Here is a 20,063-nt window from a genome sequence, read left to right as displayed (position 1 = left end):
TGCTGGCTTACACATCAGATTCTACAGACTTAAGAAAACATTTTTGTAGAGCTGCAACTAGTAATTGTTTTCATTATCAATTAATCAGTCAATCATTTCTATGATTAATCAATTAATTGTTTGGTCCATAAAATGTCAGAAACTGTTGATCAGTGTTTCCCAAAGTCCAAGATGACGTCCTCAGATGTCTTGTTTTGTCTACAACTTAAAGATATTCAGTTTATTGTCAGAGAAGAGTAAAGAAACCAGAAAAAAAACATTTAAGAGGCTAAAATCAGAGGGAGGCTGAAATCAGAGGGGAAAACCCCCCAAAACAAAACGCAAAGGTACATACTGATTAATCAATTATCAAAATAGTTGCCAAGTAATTTAATAGTTGACAACTAAGTGATTAATCAACAAATCAGTGCAGTTCTACATTGTTTGGTACAGATGGCCTCAAACATCAGACCTTTCAATGAAAATGAGAATACTTATGAAAAAATTGGAATTCCCTCTAATATCATAAATCATATTGCAATTGCAATATCAGTAAAAATAACCAGAATTAGATATTTTTTCAATATATACATATTTACAGAAATGCTTAATGATATGCCCTGTCCAAAAGAAAATAAATAAATAAATAAACTGAACTAAAGTGTGTGTTGATTTTTCCTGTGTATGCACCCAATGAACAACTTCCATAAGAATGAATGAGGTGTCACTGAGGGAAATCTGGGATGCACTGTTTTTGGAGCTTGACCCATATTAGTGACTAAAATTCAGGACATTCTCTGCATTTTCGTCATATTTGTTGGTTGATAGCGTATAACTAGACAGAAAAGAAGGGCAGATAGAGGGGACTATCATATCATTGCTGTCCTGTGAAAGCCACTTAAATTTGGGGTTTTTGAACTGTGTAATCAAAGCTCCTGAAAAGATGACATTTTGGAGATAAGTCATTTTCACTGGACAGAGTATGGTGGCGTTTTCACCATGAGATCACCGGTCTATCTCTTGTGAGTTTTCAAACTTTAAGGAAGAGCAACAATAAATTGTTGAAATCTTACTCTGGCTATCCAACATGATGCTTTGCTGCTTTTCTTTGTTTGATATCACTGTAAATGGAATATATGTGGCTACTGTTGAATGGACCAAACTAGACGAGTGCACTCACTAGCAGTTTAAAGGTTTTTAAAACAGGCTTTTTTATACACTTATTATAGTTCCAGTTTTCTTCAAGATGCATGAAATAGTGTAATGGTATCATAACTGTGCATCCTGGGTTCAGTAAAGGAAAAAAAATAAATAGGACGATAAGTCCAAATTTTTCAATTTAAACATTGTTATTTATTTAGAACTTTACAAGCAATCACATGGCTTTACAACATTATAGTAGATATAGACATCTACATTTTTGAAGAATTTCACAAAAGCTAAAATTCTGAATAATTTACACTTGATGTTGCCTATTCATAGTTTGTAGCCTGCATGATCGAGTGGAAGCTGCAGCTATTCATTAGTTAATGTTTTGGCATAGAGCTGATTAGATCACCCCCAGTAACTAAATTTAATTCCAACAACTAACCACTATCATGTTCAATTTTGAAAAAAATGGTCTTGTTATAATAAAATGGCTACTAATTGGGACTAACATCATCACACATGAATACAGTTGGGCTCACTGGATCTTCAAAAGCTCAGCTTTTGAGTCTAAACAAATTTTCAAATTTAGACAATTCCAATACTGTTTAGGGGTCCAAGTATGCAGAATTACTCAAATACACCATTTTTAGATTTTTGTTTTAGAATAAATTATCTATACTGCATCCAAACAAATGCATGGTTGTTGCCCATGGTACCAGTATCTTCATATGAGCTTTACAGCTGAACCCATTACAGCCTATGAAAGACGCACTTACCCACTTACACCCAGCAGAAATAATAAGCAAATAAAAGATGTCACCTTGAGCTTGTGGAGATTATGATGGATATTTTTCATAATTTTCTGACACTTTATAGACTGAAGAATTAATGGAAGATAATCAGAAAACTGCAGCCACTTGTTTGTATGAAGTAATTCGGCTGGTAATGTAGTATTTTAGGATTTTACCCTAAACCTCATAAAAGACAGATTTATCCAAGTGGGACAAAAACTCAAACACAGATGACATTCACAGCTCAGCTCTCTAGAGGGACTTTAGGTTCTTGGCACACGTTTGAGGTGACTCTGTCTGTTATCTCAGTGTGTCCCTGACTGTTCCAGTGTATAACCGCTCTGGCTAAACAAACTATCAGTCAGAGAGGCTGAATGCTGGAGGCAAGGCCGGCTAAAATAAACCCTCATTTCTGACGGGTGTTGGGGGATGGAGAGGGCGTGGCTTGTGGGTTGTGTTCACTCTCCCCGAGCACTCGTCACAGCTCTCTTTGACACAATCACACAGTGAGTCATTGTCACACACTGCCTGAGCACTTTTCTTCAAGGTCATGAGACCCTTTGAAAGACAAAGCAGTGATATAACTGACAAAAGAGGACATGTATGCTTACAGGGATAGCTCTCAGCATAAGAATATGTCCAAAGTTGTCCTAATGTACACCCTGCTGCAGCTTTAAGATGACTTGTGTCAAGAGTGAGCCAAATCATAAACCCACATAATGCAACTAGTGTGTTACTACCCATATTTAAATGTTTAAAAATATCTAAATATGAAAATAAATAGCTCAACATTTTAGGATTTCATCCCCATTTGCCCTGGAACACTAGCTAACAAGCTAGCTAATCCACATGAATTGTTACCTCAATAATGTTTTGCTCTGTCAGCAAAACTCTAGCAAAACCTTTTTTTTAAAACATTGAAATTTGGTTAAATATAGCTTATCTAAGTACAGGAAACAGGAAACAAGATATTTTACTAAGGTTCCATTTGTCCGCATAGCTTATCTTGTCAATATATATTTTTTTTTAGCACTTTTTTCTTTTTATTATGTTGTTTTTATTATAGTATTTTTATCTCTTCCTGCTGTTTTAGTACTTGTATATATCTGAGAGAAATTTGTTAGAAATTCATTTAGTGGGAATGATCTTTGCATCACAATGCTCATTTTCACTGAAAAGAAGTGCAGCCCTATGCTAATCTAAGCCAAGATAATTGCTTCTTGGCTTTTGGTAGGGTTTCCAACCATCCCAGGTACAGTTTTGCCTCGTATTAAAAAATAAAATGCATTGTCCCTTACAGAATCGGTACGGGAAACAATCTGTCTTATATTTTCGTGCGCACCCTACTCTAATGCGCACTACATTTTCAAATGCCTGGAATGACATGAGAAATAATAGAATCAAATCAGGTTAAAATTAGATTTTTTTATAATACCTACAAATACGTATTGACAAGATACAAGTGGATTTCCTTTTACATTCTTGTTGAGAGTACCATAGAACTTTGAAATTGATGCACAAAAAGCACAAATTGGTGAAATAAAATTCACCAGAAAGCAGAAAATGAAGTGTCTGACACTCAAAATCTCATGGGTGAGGAGCTCAGACTCTCTGCTTGATTTGTGTCCTCTCCCCGGGCAGGTGTCCCTTTATTTTCCACACTGATGGTGGCAAACCAAGCTTACGGCAAGAAAGCGAAGAAGCATATTTCCCAAAATGTTGAACTATCCCATTGAAAAGTACTAACTTGAATTGAAAAATGAACTGACCACTCATATTGATTGAGACTCTGCCAAGTAAAAAAAAAAAACACTGTACTTCAGTGAGTGCAAAGAAAACAATCAGTCGTTTTTTTACAGTAAGTTGATTAGAAAGAACATGACATTCTTTGAAACCTCACATCTGACTTGTATTTTCTTGGAGGGAACGCAACTTAATTTTTTTTATGGGTGCATAAGCATGTTGAGACCTGAGTGGTTTGAAATTGATTTTAAGAGAATATTTATTCCTTTATAAGTTTAGAGGTTCTTTGCTAATGAAAATACTTCTTCAGTCCTTGGATTTGTTGATACTCTTAAGTGATGCAGCGCTATTGTCTGTGTGTCCTGTGGGCAGGACCAGGGAGAAACTTTATTACTTTAATTTCTGAACGGAAAAGCTGTTGTGAGCAATGAAGAATTAATGAGTCTGCCGCCTACAGATAAACGCTCAAGGCAAATGCAACAACAGTTTGTTCATGGTGCTAATATTTCCCCTAATTTGCGTGTCAGAGAACTACCTCTGAGGGAACTGTTCCAAAATTGCATTTTAGAAATTCAGAGCAGACCCTTTTCAGCATTTGGAGAAAATGCTGTGGTCTGAGGCAGGAAACTCTATTAAAAAAAAGTCCTTCTCATTTTGGCTGTATTCATTCCTTGATGCTGAAGATATAAAATGCAAAATGAGTCTCAAATGAGGTTGTCTCCTGTGGCTTGCCTTTACAAAGAGCCATACAGAGCCTTGCAAGAGCATCTGAGAAAACCACAGGATCTATTAGCAAGTGTGTGTGGTAAAGGCATGTCTTGTCTGGTCACTTTCCTGACACAGAGAGGTCCTGCCACTTCATTTAGAATAAACTGTATACTATAAATGTTAATTGCATACTGAGAAAAGAAGAATGTGGAGAAGCTAATAGTTCAAACTTTACCCCCCCTGTAACATGATCACAGACTTATTTAACCAGTGAACAGTGCATGAAGGAGTAGTCGCGTGCTTGTTAGTGATGTCTTACACTGTCTGCGGCTGGTGTGTGTTACCTGTCGGCTGTCATGTTTGGACGAGGAGCTGCTGTTGCTGCGTGACAGGGAGGATATCTTCTGTGACATGGCTGAACTGCGCTCCTCTGAGCCCATCTCACTGCAGACGCTATGGCTGGAGTACCAGGACCATTCCTATACTGAGGAAACAAGGGGTGGAGGTGGGGTCAGGAGGAAGAGGGGGTGGTTAGAAAGAGGGCTTTAAGAGGCAAGCCCTCTAAAAGCCTTTTAGCCCAGTCTCACTGAAAAATGCATTAGGTTATTTTAGAGTGATTAGTTTTTCCATCTTCATGTAGCAGAATATGGGATGTAATGAGACAAGCTGCACAGACGAGATCTCAACATCAGCAAACGATACTGACAGACAAGACAGGAGGACATATATTGGTCTGCAAGTGATGAGACCGCAAGTTTAAATAATTCATACTCACTCTTACAGAGAGTGATGGATGTCAGCATTTAAAGACTGTATGAATCTAAAGCACCCACTATGTACGTAAATGTGTTGGAGGACGTGGCCAGACCCTACAGTAAATAATGCAATAAAAGTATTGTACAGGCAAAAGTCCTTTTTCAGTTCAATTAAGGAAAACTGCACAACTATTATCAGCAAAATTTACTTGAGCATGAAAAGTAGACATGAAGAAAAATGCCCATTTTAAGATGTTAGATTGTTTCACAGTGTCTAAACGATTTATCAAGTAGTTGATGGACAAAAAAAATTAATTCCCAACATTAATGAAGTCATTCATCAAACCGAAATGCAAAACAAGACAAAAAACATGTTGTCAACTGATGTTCTGGGAAACTTCAACTGACATTTTTACTGTCCTCTGACAGTTGTCTGTTTGCATGATCATAACAGTATCATCTGCCTGCAGGTGTGTGTTGATTTGTAACCATTCAGGAGTCCTGCATAAAGCATTGTAGGTCTTGAAGCTTGAACAGCAGTCACTGACATACGGCATCATGGGCACCTCAGTTACCATGATTACACTACAATTCCATATTATTTTAATGTTACTAGACAGCATTAATGTCAGTAGTTACCTAGCTTAGCTAATACAGTTAGTCCAAAATGGCTGACAAGGTTAATACAAAAAAGAAAACCAAACTGGTCAGACGATGATGATGTTGTTCTCAGTGTAAGAATATGCAAAGCACAAGCACATACTCAGATATATAAAGTAAACTCAACTAAGCATAACCATAACAAATACACACAAGGGAGATGTGGTAAGGAGTAACTGACAAAATGTAAGAAATCTGCTCGTAATGAAGTAATGAAGAAATATGAAAATATTATTGTGACAGCAGACACAAACTGGTGAATTTTCAATGAAACAACAACCTTTTACTAATGTTGATATGTAAGAGAGTTATATTAACATTTGGCTAGCTAGGTACAAAGTTGCTAGTTTACTGAGGATAAAATCTTTACTGTCTAAAAAGTTGCACATTGCTTATACTGTTCAGTGAGTTTTCCCTGTCAGAAAAATGCATCCATCTCCTCCTTCTCCTCAGCCATAATCTTGCATTCTGCAAGTTATTTCAATTAAGTGACACTTAAATAGCTAGGGGTAAACACTTTGACTTCAAAGGCTTTTCCCTTGCAACATTATAAGGAAATCCCCATTTTATGCACCTCACTTTTTCAAAAGCACCCTTATATGAAAATTTAAGGGGAATCTAAAGTTTCGTGACACTGTGCACAGGATACTAACATGCATGTAAACCCACTCAATAAAAGGATAGTCAGTAGTTTCAGCCATATTATTTTCTACATACTGTATTACATTATTACTGATGCATTAATTTGTAAGTTGCATTTTAAAGTTGAAGTGAGGCACTTTGGGGAAGATGATCTCAAATTTTAATCTGCAAAGTAGCTAAAAAATATATTTCCCTCTTAAATGTAGTTAAGTGCAAGTACCATATAGTGAGCATGCTCAATATAAACAAGCTCCTCAAACATATACTCAAGAACAGTACTTAAGTAAAAGTGACTTACTTTCCATCACTGATGTACACTCAACTGAATATTATTCTCCTCACTAAGGCTGAGCTCTTTCTGAAGCTGAGTTTCATCCCATTGTTCAGTATATGAGTAGATGACACCGAGTGGTGGTGGATGTGACTCCACAGCCCAGTGACGAGGGAATAAAAGACAACTGTGACATGTAAAGATGCAGCGAGATGTGAGATCATTAGCGAAATGTGATATCATCACTTGAACAGAGCGTGAAAATAACTGGGCCTCTTTAGGAAATGTCAACCTTCAGTCAACTGCCACACTTCACACAGACTAATTAACATTATGCGCCTGGTCTACCACGTCAGCAGCACACACAACCACATTTGGCTAATGCATTGTGAGTGAGTGGCAGTTTGTCATGATGTGGAGAGCTGATCAACGACCTCACATGATGTGTAAATCATGAGGTCCATGTGGGAACGAGCATCACTTAGTTTAGCTTTACCGAGGAGTGTTTGGATCGCTGTATCTGAGTTCATTGCTGTGTTTGATGTCCGTCTGGGAGATTCTGTCTCAGAGACGAGGTCATGATTATACAGCTAGTTTGGTCTCAAATTTTTTCTTTTTAATTACTGTAGTGTAGTGTGTTTTTTCAGTTTTAACTGGGGCTGAATAAGAATATATATTCTCACATACTCTTTAGGAAATATGTTTGCATCAGATAAATAAACAGAACTGCACACTGACAAGCTCCCATTATGGACTTTCCTCAGATGTCACTGTCATGAAAAGTTTTCAGACCCACCAAAGGTCTATGTGGTCGAAATGTCATTTACTTGCATCATAAATCCTTGTAATGGGAGCTTCTGTATACGTTGTCCTACAATAAAAAAAAAATCAAACAAATATACTATAGGTCTTCAAATAAGACTAATTTTTTTCTAAATTATTATTATGTTTTTATTATTATATATTTTTTTAACAAACAAGAGCCCAAAATCCAAAAATATTTAATTTCAAACATAATATCAGCAATTCTCACACTGCAGAAACTGAAAACCAGAAAATGTTTGGCATTTTTGATTGATAAAGTTCATCAATTATCAGTTTTATCGCTGACTAATTTTTAGTCATTTGTCATCTAAATGATTGATCAACTAATTGTTTTCAGACAAGTTAAATATAACAAACTGTGTTCAACTTTAATGCATGAGCAGCCAAAACTTTACATGTAAATAAACAACTTTAATGACATTTTTGTTTGTTTTTGTTTGAAATTACAAACTTCTTCTAACTAAAAATTGGATGATTGACTTGAACGACAATTGTTTTTGAAAACACATCTGTTTACATTATCATTATTTCACATATTGTCACAGTTCCATTAAAAGCTGAAAACCTTTAATAATAATACAAATTATTGTCCAACCTCTGGTTTCTGCTTGAGTTAGAAAACACTTATAATAGTCCAATATGTCCAATATGGCTCAATGCTGAAACACCATTTCACAAAAGAACTGACCAAACTCAATCTGCGGATGAGGTGAACTGCAGCTGAAAACTCTGGAAAAACCTTTTGTGATTTATTTTCTTTCAACCAATGAAACTATTGGACGATCAACAGTTTCTTGTACCATGAATCAGTCATGCAACATGTTGACAACCACTTTGAAGCAGGAGCAAGGTTAATCACATTACCTGCTCTGAATCCACAAGCTTTGTGCTGCATCATGGCCACAGCCTCTCGTGTTGGAAAGACAAAAGCGTAGTCATTTGAAACCTCCGTCATATGGCCAAGCCTACACCACCACCACTCTGTCTGTGGACTACAGGCTGTGGTTTACACTGACAGAGCACGGTGCCCAGAATGTAGCTGAGACAATGGATCAAAGTGGCAGGACACACAAAAACAGGAGCCCAACAGCAGCATGTCTTGTGCATTTTGTCATCTAAATTATGGCTGAATGCATTTAACCAAACCAAGACAGACAGACACAAACCTACAGACAACTGTGATTTATGAGACACTAAATGTAATCTATCCACACTATGTAAGCATCTATCTAACCAACTCCTGCTCTCCATCTCCTATGATTTATTCATCCACTTTCCACTGATCGCACAAGCTATGCGCAGGTCCGTCCCTCTGTCACTCTTCAGGGCACCCTTTCATCTGATACAACAACACCACTTCTCGGGCTTTCATGAGGGTGACGGCAGTATTAAACGTCACAGCTCAGTAATTACCCTTTCTCACTGAAGAGCATATGCTGTTTGATGGCAATGAAGAAATGCAGTAAGTGACTGCAATAAAACTGTGATTAGATTACAGAGGAGCCGTGCTGCAGGGGTTAGGGTTACTGTTAGTATGGATTTTTTACTTCACTCGACAGTAGCGACTGTCATTTACAGACTGTGAAACACAAGTAAACACACTCTTAGAAACAAGGGTTCCAAAATGGCTCTTCCTGAAGTGCCAAGGTCCTACCCAGTACTAAGAAGACTAAGTGTTCTATTAAGAACCCTTAATGGAAGAAATAGATTAAAAAAAAATCACCACCCTCAAATATTCAAATGTTTATTCACATTTCAAATATTTTTAAATGTAGATGTATCTAGAATTCCCTCAATTAATTTTACTTGTGGTTACAATCTGCCTCGCCTCATCTGTAGAACACAATATGGTTCTTTGTAGAACCTTCAGACAAGAAGATTATAGGTGAATCCATTATATAAAGAAAATTATTCTTGGTATAACCCCTTTGGTGGGTTCTAGATGAAACCCCTGGAATATCAAGGGGTTCTCAGTTGAACAGCCAATGTAGGTTGTAGAGGAAATCTTCAAAAAATGGAAAGGTTCTGGATAAAACCTCCAGAGAGGGCACCAGGTGGAATCATTGCCCAATAGAAGGGTTCTGGTCCAAAGTTAAGTGCTTGAACCAGAGTGGGACTGGTTCCCTGTTGGTGGCCTATCACAGGGGATTCTGGGTGGAACCTTTCAGATATGGTTCTAGGTATAAGCCCTTAAATGGGCTTCAGGTGGCACCTTCATAAAGGGTTCCACGGGGAATCAAAAAGAGGCAACCCTATATGGGTAGCACCTTTATCTCTAAGAGTGCAGATATGAGAATCTGAGAGAGAAGCAGACATAACAACAGAGAGTACTCTAACATGAAGACAGTGGACGTCTAACATAAGTGGTTGTGGCTTGTTCTAATGAGCAGAACAGTCAGCCCGAGACCACAGATTGGTTAAAGGTGGAGACTGACAGGCGGTGAGTGCTGACTGTGTTTGTACAGTTGGTCAAAGAAACAGAGATCACATGACAAAACAGACTACAGGGGAAGTTCTACTGTCATCACGATGGTTGTCCTTTCATTTATGGACACAGAAAGACACATGGACACACGTACATTGTATAACACACATATGTACAAGCAAACATTGTTAAGGCCACTAATCTGATGGAAGCAGACACCTTTTCTCTAATTTAAATGAAAAATAAAACTGTCTTGTGCTTCACACAAACTGCTGACTGCTGTATTTGAATAAAAGAGTCTTTTGTAATAAAGATGGTGCTGACATTTACAACGAATGATTCATGTATCCCATTAATAATTATATCTACCAAGCAGTAAAGACAAAATCCACATAATGATGCACATTGCAGAATCATCTCAATATTAATAGGAGAACTGAATGATTTTCAAACAGCACACAATATCTCTAGCATTTAAAACATCTCACTACATATTATTTAAGATCTAATTCTGGGACACACTTTAGTAAGTTTTAATTTCTCATTAACCATCCAGACTTTTCAACAGTGTGTCATTAGAGATTGGAATCGAGAACCATTTTCAGTTTAGGACTAGTTCCAAATTGTTCATCCATCAGAACTGCATGCCTCTGAGCTTATCAAATCCAATTATTAATTGACTTGCAACAAGTAAGAGTAATGGTGGAGAGAAAGAAACTCTTCAAAGGGAGGATTCATTTCACATAAACATATGACAACAGTGCTAGTTGTAGTATGAATGATAATGGTGTAATCCAATTCTCCTGAAGCAACATGCAAAGTTGGCTAAAAGAATATTATTCACACCATGTTTTTAGCTTGAATCATCATTGCAGATTCTTAGCTTGGAGCCACATGGACATGCACACTGTCTCAACTGGGTGTGTATAATGTGACAGTATGCAAACAGCATGTCAGGGCTTCAGGAAACTTGGATTATGGCAGATAAGCAGTATGGAGGCATTTTATGTCTTTTTCCAGTTGTTTTTTTCATGTATATAAACTGGTCACCATTCACTTCCGTTGTTTGGACATTTCTGCAACACTGTTTTCCTGTGAAACTCCAGCAGTGTTTCTCAATCTCAATCGACATGAGGGTGAGTAGATAATGACTGAATTTTTATTTTTGAGAAAACTATCCCTTTAAATTCTAGGAATGATATGTATTTGACATTATGCACATTACGCACAAGCCCACTGCTCCCCTGTGGTGCAGCAAGTCTAATGCCAAAGGTAAATATCCTATATTTTAACTAGAGGAGTGCACTCAGTAGAGTGCAGATGTCCACCAGACAACCTTGGAAAGTAACTGTAATTTAATTACATGTAACCAGTTACATGTGACCAGTTACTCCCCAACATTGCTATAGTTAAGCCTGATTTTAGCTTGGCCATTGTTGATGAGCTGTATCTCATGTATAGATTTGGTTTTACAAGGTTTTTCAAAAATTATGAATCACTGCGACTATAAGAGGTCCCTGAGCATACAGCATACAGTCCTTTGAGAAAATATTAGGCTTATTAGTCCAGCAGTATGCTACACAAGCTGCGGACAATCTCCAGCCCTGTTGGGGCTGATCTCCTCCAGGCATAAAGAATACTTGTACAATGCTAAGGAACTGACTAAGAAAACCTAAATGAAAATAAAATGCCATATGAATATTCTCCCGTTTCCTTCATTTTAAATATTGACAGACTGACTGTTGTTACAGCTTGTTTTTGGACTGCAGTCAGCTCAAGAATGAATTAGGGTAGGGGTCTTCAACAGGCCATGAACCCCTTAGCTGTTAGAGACGGAGCAGTGACCTTCTACTACAAACTACTATTGGACTGGATATTTTCAGGTCTTCTATTGTTTGTGCTTGACCACTGTTGAAGACCCATGAATTAGGTAAGCACAGGTGATAATAAAATTCAAATAAAATTTCATATCTTCAAATGAGAAGTTTTGTCATGATACAAAAATAATAATGATAAGGATTTTCTGGGCTGGATAAAGTAACAAAAAATACAGAGAAATTTGTAGGACATTGGAGCATTATACATCTCTTCAGACTCTCTGCATAGCAGCAAAGCTATAATTTCTCTGAGTGACAAGCTGACTGAAGTTCAGTCTATTTGCAGTATAATACTCATGTAAATCATTACTGGCAAGTTTGCAGGCCATGCAGTACATTATAATCTCCATGTTAAAGGAACAGATATACATGCAGCTGTTCTTTTCAAGATGTCTCTTACACAAAAGGCTAAATGATTAGTGTGGAGAGGTGACAGACATCTCTTAATTATTCCAGTAAAGTGTGGGTGGATGATACCCACACCTGTTCTGTAATGAAAAACCAGCATGACACTTGGAGGAGACAGATGTGGAACTAGAAGGAGCTTAAAATTTATACTGGCCGTCCTGCTTTTCTCAGATAGCAGAATCTCCATCTTATAGGAGAACCTCCATCTGGTCAGAAAAAAAAGACTACATGTTGTTTATAGCTTCTCTGCAGAAGCAGGTCAAAGTATCACCCAAACATATTCATTCTTTAGGGCTCTGGGGACGGCAGTGTCAACCTCCGGGTCAGTCATTTGACCAGTTTGGTCCAGACTGAAATATCTTAAATGCACAATATGTGAATTCTGCCCCAAGGGGTCTCTCTCAAAAAAGAAAGAGAAATCATGTTCATGGTCTTCCTACCTCACTCTCTGATGTATCATATGCCATGTGTGGCTAGCGGCTAGTAAGAAACATGTTGAATAAATTACTACTACTACTAATAATATTTTTGTGGGTTGGACATTTTTGGAAACATATGGCATATTGTAGAAAACAATACAGTAAAATCTATACATCTGGCATAATCCTCTTAGTATTGACGTTATGAGCATTTTGCCATGTTAACATTAGCATTCTATTAAGACATCTGTAAAACTGATGACAGGACACCTCAAATGTAAAACCAATTATGTCAATTACGGCTCTTTGTATTATGAATTTTTTGAGTTTTGAGTTGAGTTTTTATATTTTTATATTTTACAAAACTTTCCTCAAGCAAAAAAAAAGCAATTTAAAAATCTCAGATGTCATCACAATATAAATTCTAGGGGCTGGGCTGAAACTTGCGGGCAGAGGCGAGGGGGAAACACTCTTGTGCATATTCAGTGGGCTGTATTTACACAAAATCTGAAATTTATGTCTGACTAACACTATAAAACTCAATATCTTACATTGGAGAAGCAGAAACCAGTGAATATTTATTCATTACTATCAAAATAGCTGCAAATTGTTTTTCTGTCAATCAACTTATCATTTCAGCTCTAAATGCAACAAAGGTCTCAGCATGGACTCATGACTAATAGCACAATAACATCTCGTTTAATTTGATGAAGAGGTGAAATAATCATGTTGTATGTAAATATGTCATTTACGAGCTGTAAAATGCTGGAAAAGCTTGAAATTGAACATCGAAAATGCTTGAAAGGAGCTTGAATTTAATTTTGGAAAAGATGTATGAACCCTGAAACTGTGATTTTAGTTGACGTGCAAATCTGATTTTGTAGACCTCAGAACAGACAGAAAAGTCTTGAGGACACCCTCTGATTTCTGGTAGCCCCCTAAGGGGGGCCTGGACCCCAGGTGGGAACCAATGCTGTAACCCACACTAAATGCTGAGATTTTTGCTTTTCAGAGCTCTGTTATGGATCACAAACTCTCTAGTTTTGTTGCTTTTAGGTGTATCTGAGAACTGCCAACAAATCCATGGTCAGCTAAGGATCTCAGTTAAAAGTTATAGATGGTTTAATGTCCTTTTAAGCTGCACTAACTAGATTGACAGAAGCTGAAAGCCCTCTATTACATTCTGCAGTTCATGTTGCAGATGTTCCTCTGTCCACTGTCTTCAGACTCTGCCAAAGGGCTGACAAGCCTAACAGGCTTTCAGGCATCATTAAGCTGTGACTCACCAGAATAAACATCTCTCCTGAACCCCCGGCTTTCTTTGGGAAAGAGAGTCATGTTTGCAAAAATGACAGCAGGCACTGATGCACCACAGGAAATCAAACAGTTGGGTTGGAACGTACTCTCAAAGATACTCCCAAGTGAAAGTATGGATAGTGTGTCTTTTTATGAGAGACACAATACTGCCGAAGCTCAGTAATAACAAGTGAGAGAAAATGTGCCTAAAGCTACTGGAGAGGTCAGAACAACCCCAGGTGAAAAATGAGTCGTCTTAAAATAGAGTTAGAATATTGACTTTTACCAGGCAGATAAGTTAATATTTAGATAACCTTTAAAAACATAGAGGTTTATATCTCTAATAACATTTCATATGCAAAACAGAGCTGTGACAGCTGAATTTTATTCCAATTCCAAGCAGGAAAAGCATCCCACTGTTCACGTTTATGATCCTTATGTTTATAAAATAAAGTTTATGTATAAAGCAAACAAAGCTGCTGTGAAAGACTATTAACAAAAAAAAATGCTTTTTATTTTGTTAGATAAAAAAGAATGGCTTTTCAACTTTATCTCAGTAGACTCACGCTGATGTGTGACAGCGAGCTGGTTTGATGAAACAGAATTATCTGAATAGAAGAAAATCAATGTTGATTAAAAAATTGCTCCAAGAAGTAAAACCCGCTGTGAGCTCCTCACTGGTCTTTTCAGTTCTGGAACAATCAGCCTAAAATTGACAAAATAAATGTCCTCTGCAGTCACCAAACACCTATCACAGTATTGCGGTAACTACCTTATCTCTGCGGTCCACCAGCCATTCTCTGACACATCATTCCTCTTAATACAAAGCTCTTTAGCCACAATGCAAACTGGTAGTGAGGGAAGTCGTTTACCTTTCCATGTAATGCTGCCATCCATCCATCTAGATAAGCTCCAATCAGACCCCTGCCTTCTTTAATATCTGACTGTCTTTTATTTGCCTCTACAGGATTAACTCATCAGAAGTTGACATCAAACACACAGATTATTCTTCCCGTTTGCTTTGGAAACAATGCAGTCGTTAAGAACAATTTCTGATAGCTGCTACCCACCAATGGAGACACACTGGGCTCTCATTTGCTGCATCTAAAACTTACCACTTTAATAACAGTAATCTTATTACGTTTGTGCATTACTCTGCTGGGATGATCCCACTCTGTCCTTGTTATTTCATTATTGAGCAACTCCTTCTTGGAGGAGGAAGAGAAACTCTGGTTTGAAAGGAACAAAGGATGGGGTGGGATCAGAAATCAGCAGAAAACTATTTTCTCCTAATACATTGGGCACATTCGATATTTCTTTACTTTGACAGTAGTAAAAGGGGATATTAAATTTCATTCAATAAAACACATTTTGTGTAATATTTAAAAGGTCAAGCATGTAAAATTTACAGGATTTTGTCAGAATATGACATAAATGGAATATAATATAATACAATACTCACAAGGTGATGTCATATCCCTCTGTTTTGTCAGTGAATTTACTACTGTAAATGAGATATGACTTATTATGACCATTACCTTTGGACAGAGCCAGGCTAGTTGTTTCCTCCTGTTTTCAGTCTTAATACTAAGCTATGCTACCAGGCTGCTGGATGTACACGAACAAACAAGTAAGTGTATTTCCCACAACGTCAAACTATACCTTATACCACAGCGTGTCAAATAGGGCTGAAAATTATCATTTCCAAATGACATGGGCAGCAATTTTTTAATGAATGTAAAATGTGTCAAAACACTGTGATGGTAGAGAGACATTAAAGAACCATTAAAGTGATTTTCAGAAGTTTTTCAGAAACTCAGCCAGTAGCCTACACTTGTGTGAAAATCAAATATATACAGTCTACTTCACTGAATGAACCCTATTTCTAAAGACTGACGTAAACACAGATGATTGAGCACTCTTCAGTCTCTTATAAATGGTGTCTCACTCTTTTCAGTCAACAAACTTGATAAAATGATGATAACACCATCAACCATAGAAACTGGTCTCTGATTAAGGACAGCATAAGAGAGGAGGATGAGCAATTCACATCTGAAAACAATAATTCTTTAGATTGTGCCATTCAAAACTGATGTGATTAGAGTTTCAGATAAGGTCCTTCAACAAGCTGCAATCAGTCGGAGAGCTGAAGTAACACTGCTGTCTCAGTCTCAATCAGCTTCTTATCCGAGTCTGAAGAGCGATCACAGTGAGTAGAACAAGTCAGTCCAGAAAATCTCTGGCTTTTCCCCTGTGAAAGACCGTCACTTTTATCAGACGCAGTCATTAATCGCCTTCTCCAGCCATTACTTCTGCCCTGTATTCTTTCACAAAAAGTTCAGAACAGTAGGAGTAGGGCAAAAAAAAAAAAAATCCCTGTTCCTACATCCATTTGCAGAATCAGGGCAGTACAGAGTCGAGGAGAGATCCTTTCTTAAAATATATTCTTCAAGCAACATCACAGGTCAGCCTGGCAGCACCCAGCAAGCCATTAGCTGAGGGGATTGACACAGAGACAGAAACTGGCTTCATCCCAACATGAGATCTATTATTCATTAGTACATCTCTTCACCAAGCAGGGCAATGTTTGCCGGCCCACGTCTGCATGTGTGTGGCCACACCTTCTCCGAAGAGACACACAGATGGTAACGCCTGCTCCTGATCTGCTTAAGGCGTTGTGGTGAAAGGTTGCCAATTAGGCCAGAGGGAGCCCCTCCAAAAGCCAGGCTCATGATGCTGAGCTTTACGTCCGCAATCATACATTTTTAGCAATGGAGTTTGAAGCCTTCTCTACTCATCACATTCACCCTGAGAGGAAACACTCGCTGAGTTATGTTTGTTATAATGAGGGAGAGACGGACAGAGTCCCTCCTCGATAACTCCCTGCTGCATCTTTTTCATTTATGCACTACACTGTTAGAAATAGAAGCACCCCTTTCATTTAAAGAACCCTTTTTTGAGGAAAGAATTCTTCCAGGATTGTTGAAAGTATGGGCGTTAAAAGATCCTCAGCCTCAAATATTCAAACGTCTACCCATGTTTCAAATGGTGTTTTTAAATGTAGATGCATCTGGAATCCCACTCATTCACTTTACTTAAGTTCTTTGTGTTTTTGCCTCATCTGTAAAACCCTTGGAATGTAAAAGGGTCCTTGGTAGAACCATCTTGATGGGTTCTAGATGAAATCCTTGGAATGTAAAAGGCTTTTCGGTAGAACCCCCTGGGTGGGTTCTAGTAGATGAAACCCTTAAAATATTAGGTTCTTGGTAGCGCTGCCTTGGTGGGTTCTGGATACAACCCTTGGACTATAAAAAGGTTCTCAGGAGATTTCCCCAGGGTGGGTTCTGGATGAAACCCTCCAAAAATGTAAGGGTATAGATCTGTAGATCCTCTGTATAACCGTTTATGTTGGCCTCTATTTAGAATCCCCCGAATGGGCTCCAGGTGGAACCTTATAAAGGGTTCTACCAGGAACCAAAAAGGGTTCTCTTGTGGGGACAAGCGGAAAAACCCTATGACAGGCTCTGTATCACACACTCTCACACCGCATCCTGTTAATCAACCACATCCTCGTCAAACTCTCTCCCCTCCCACGCCTCTGTCCTCTGTCTCTCTGTCTCTGTTTCTGTTTCTGTCTCTTGTCTCCTCTGAGGGTGGCACAGGTCCTCTCTTTTGTTATATTCTCGTTGTGGGGGAGCCTGACAGCCTCATAACTCAACACCACCTCATTAGGACGCAGAGCGGAGTCACAACTTAGCTCGGCACGCAGACAAAAGAGTGGGGAAAAGGCATAAATTTGCTGAACCGCGTGGTACAAAAGTGCTCTTTGCGATGTGTTACATGTAGCGTGACAGTTGCAATCCAGCTGTTGCTATCCCCAAATCAAAGATTACAGTGCGCTGCTCTGATTAGAATGAAACAGCAGCATCCCCACCTCCATTCTCATATTAATTCAGTGGTGCTGACCTCATTGTTAGCATGCTGCTCCTTTCTCATAAAAGAGGATGTGACAAAAACTGGAAAGAACATCTGCACTGCCACAAGCGATCTCTAAGTCCTTCAAGTGTAGATATATTTAGACATGGCATCGTCTTCCATTACCTTCCATTTATGGACAAAGATAAACTGTCTGACTGAGAAGAGTTGCCGCATCTTGAGAGATTTACTTCATGCCTAAACTCTGTCAGCCACATCGGTAAACTATTCCTAACTCACAGGACTGGAGAACGGGAGAGTTTTCAGTATGAATCCCACACTGTTGTAGTGTAAGACTGTCACAACAGCAGAGGATGACTCAAACTGGAGCTTCCTTCAAGAGACAACAGGGTTGGGAGTTTACAAAAAGCAGCACTGAGTTTTAATCTCTGACAAGCTTGTGTTTTTGTGGTTTGACTGCAACCTTGGAGTGTTTTGGAGGGCAATATTTTGCAGTGTATGGTGTGATCACATCTCACCCACAGATCTTTGAAGCTGGTCTGTTTTTCTATTTGTAGAGTTTTATTGACCTAAATGTCTCTCTTTACCTAATTTACAGTAGTAGTACAATCCTGCAGTGAATTTTTCACTATAAGATTTTCTCTGGCTAAATAACACCTACATAATTCACACAAGACTGAGATTATGACTGAAAAAAGATAACAAAATGTCATTTTAATACTTCAGATGCACTAACATCATGACAGTTGTCACTGTGTAGCAACTAAACAAATCTACAGCTACACTGTCAGCTCTGTGAGGCTGCAGGCACAGTGGTGCTCTGAGCCAAACGCTGTTTTAATGAGCATGCTAACATGGTCACAGTAACAGTGCTAACATGCTGATGTATAACAGGTTTTATTTCCCAAGTTTGCCATCTTTGTATAGCTCTATAGCATGAAAACATCTACTAACTACCAGAGTTATGGATTCAAGTCACAAATATGATGACTTGACAAAAATCACAAAAGGCTTGGAAATTGACTTGGAATTTAACAACTATGGCCTGTTATCTCACCTTCACATAAGCTTTTTGACTTGAAAATACACACAATCCACCATATAATGCTATGTGACATTTAATTACCCAGACGTACATTGTTTGAACCAACTGGATGGCATCCAGTCAGGTTGCAGGAGAGAACCATGAAGACCTACTATTGCCTTACTGAACTCCAGTTGGAAAAAATGATACCAAAGGTAATTTTGTTTGCATGCAAAAACATGCAACATGGAACACCTACACAAGTGCACTGATAAAAGTGGGCCTGAGCTTCGATGGGAATTTCTAAGCTCACAAATCTCGACGTCACCTGCTCTAACAGGTGCAGCGAAGGTAACTGGAGTCTCAGGAAGGTGTCAATCAATTACAGTCGATGCAAAGAGTCCTGACCAGTCTTCGTCATCCAGCCAGATTAACTGAAAACACCAGTGTGGTTGTTCATAAGCTTTAAAATGGCATTATAATTGATGAAGATCATATTGTTTAGGACTCAAAAGTCAAAGTTTAGGACTTGGGACTTGTCAATCTTAAGTTGTGACTTGACTCGGGACTTCAGTACAAAGACTAGAAACTTACTCGTGGGTTGCCAAGTAGTGCTTGCTACAGAGCAAAATTTGATCTAGCCTAGCCCCAGCTCTCTGGACCTAGCGAGGTAAAGGTAGTGAGACTGGGTAGGGTGAGGGTAAGGATTGGATGATATAAGGTATTACAGTATACCAGGGTATTAATATATCCCAAGTATGATTTTCAAATTTCAATACTGTTCTAAATACAGATGTGCCTCTTTCTATTGTGAAAGGGATGCTCTGCGTTGTAGTGTGCAGCTTACACGACTAGGGGCCTGTCTATGTGCAATAGTCCAGTTGAACAGACAAACATTGTGTCTGGCTGACAAAGTTACAGAACTAACTAGTAAAAGAAAAAGAAGAGAAATGACTCTGAGGTTATTTTGGATTCAGTTCTGATGATAAAGGTAAGCAAACAAACACTGCGGGCTACTGACTGGTCTGAGTAGTGTTGCTGAGTGGAGACAAAGGTGAGCAGTGAAGTTGTTGGTCTGGCTGTAAATGAGCACCGATGGTGAGAGTGTGGGTTTGAGTTTGTCAGTGAATGAAAGCTGCAGATTCTCAAGCCAAA

General features: G+C 38.4%; 1 protein-coding gene across 4 annotated transcripts in view; it reads right to left on the bottom strand.

The window, feature by feature from the left end:
- The window catches only part of osbpl3b (oxysterol binding protein-like 3b), a 52,253-nt gene that overhangs the window by 25,988 nt on the left and 6,202 nt on the right, over positions 1–20,063 (bottom strand). For 2 of the 4 annotated variants that reach the window (XM_084726541.1, XM_084726543.1), the window contains exon 2: positions 4,715–4,854. In XM_084726541.1, the coding sequence (XP_084582667.1) occupies positions 4,715–4,810 (96 nt within the window). In that variant the 5' untranslated portion in view covers positions 4,811–4,854. The other 2 variants (XM_084726542.1, XM_084726545.1) reach the window with 2 other exon arrangements.

The sequence above is a fragment of the Lutjanus erythropterus genome, chromosome 9 (genome assembly GCF_056507025.1).
Source record: "Lutjanus erythropterus isolate fLutEry1 chromosome 9, fLutEry1.hap2, whole genome shotgun sequence".
NCBI lineage: Eukaryota > Metazoa > Chordata > Actinopteri > Lutjaniformes > Lutjanidae > Lutjanus > Lutjanus erythropterus.
This window is presented reverse-complemented; position numbering and strand designations above follow the sequence as displayed.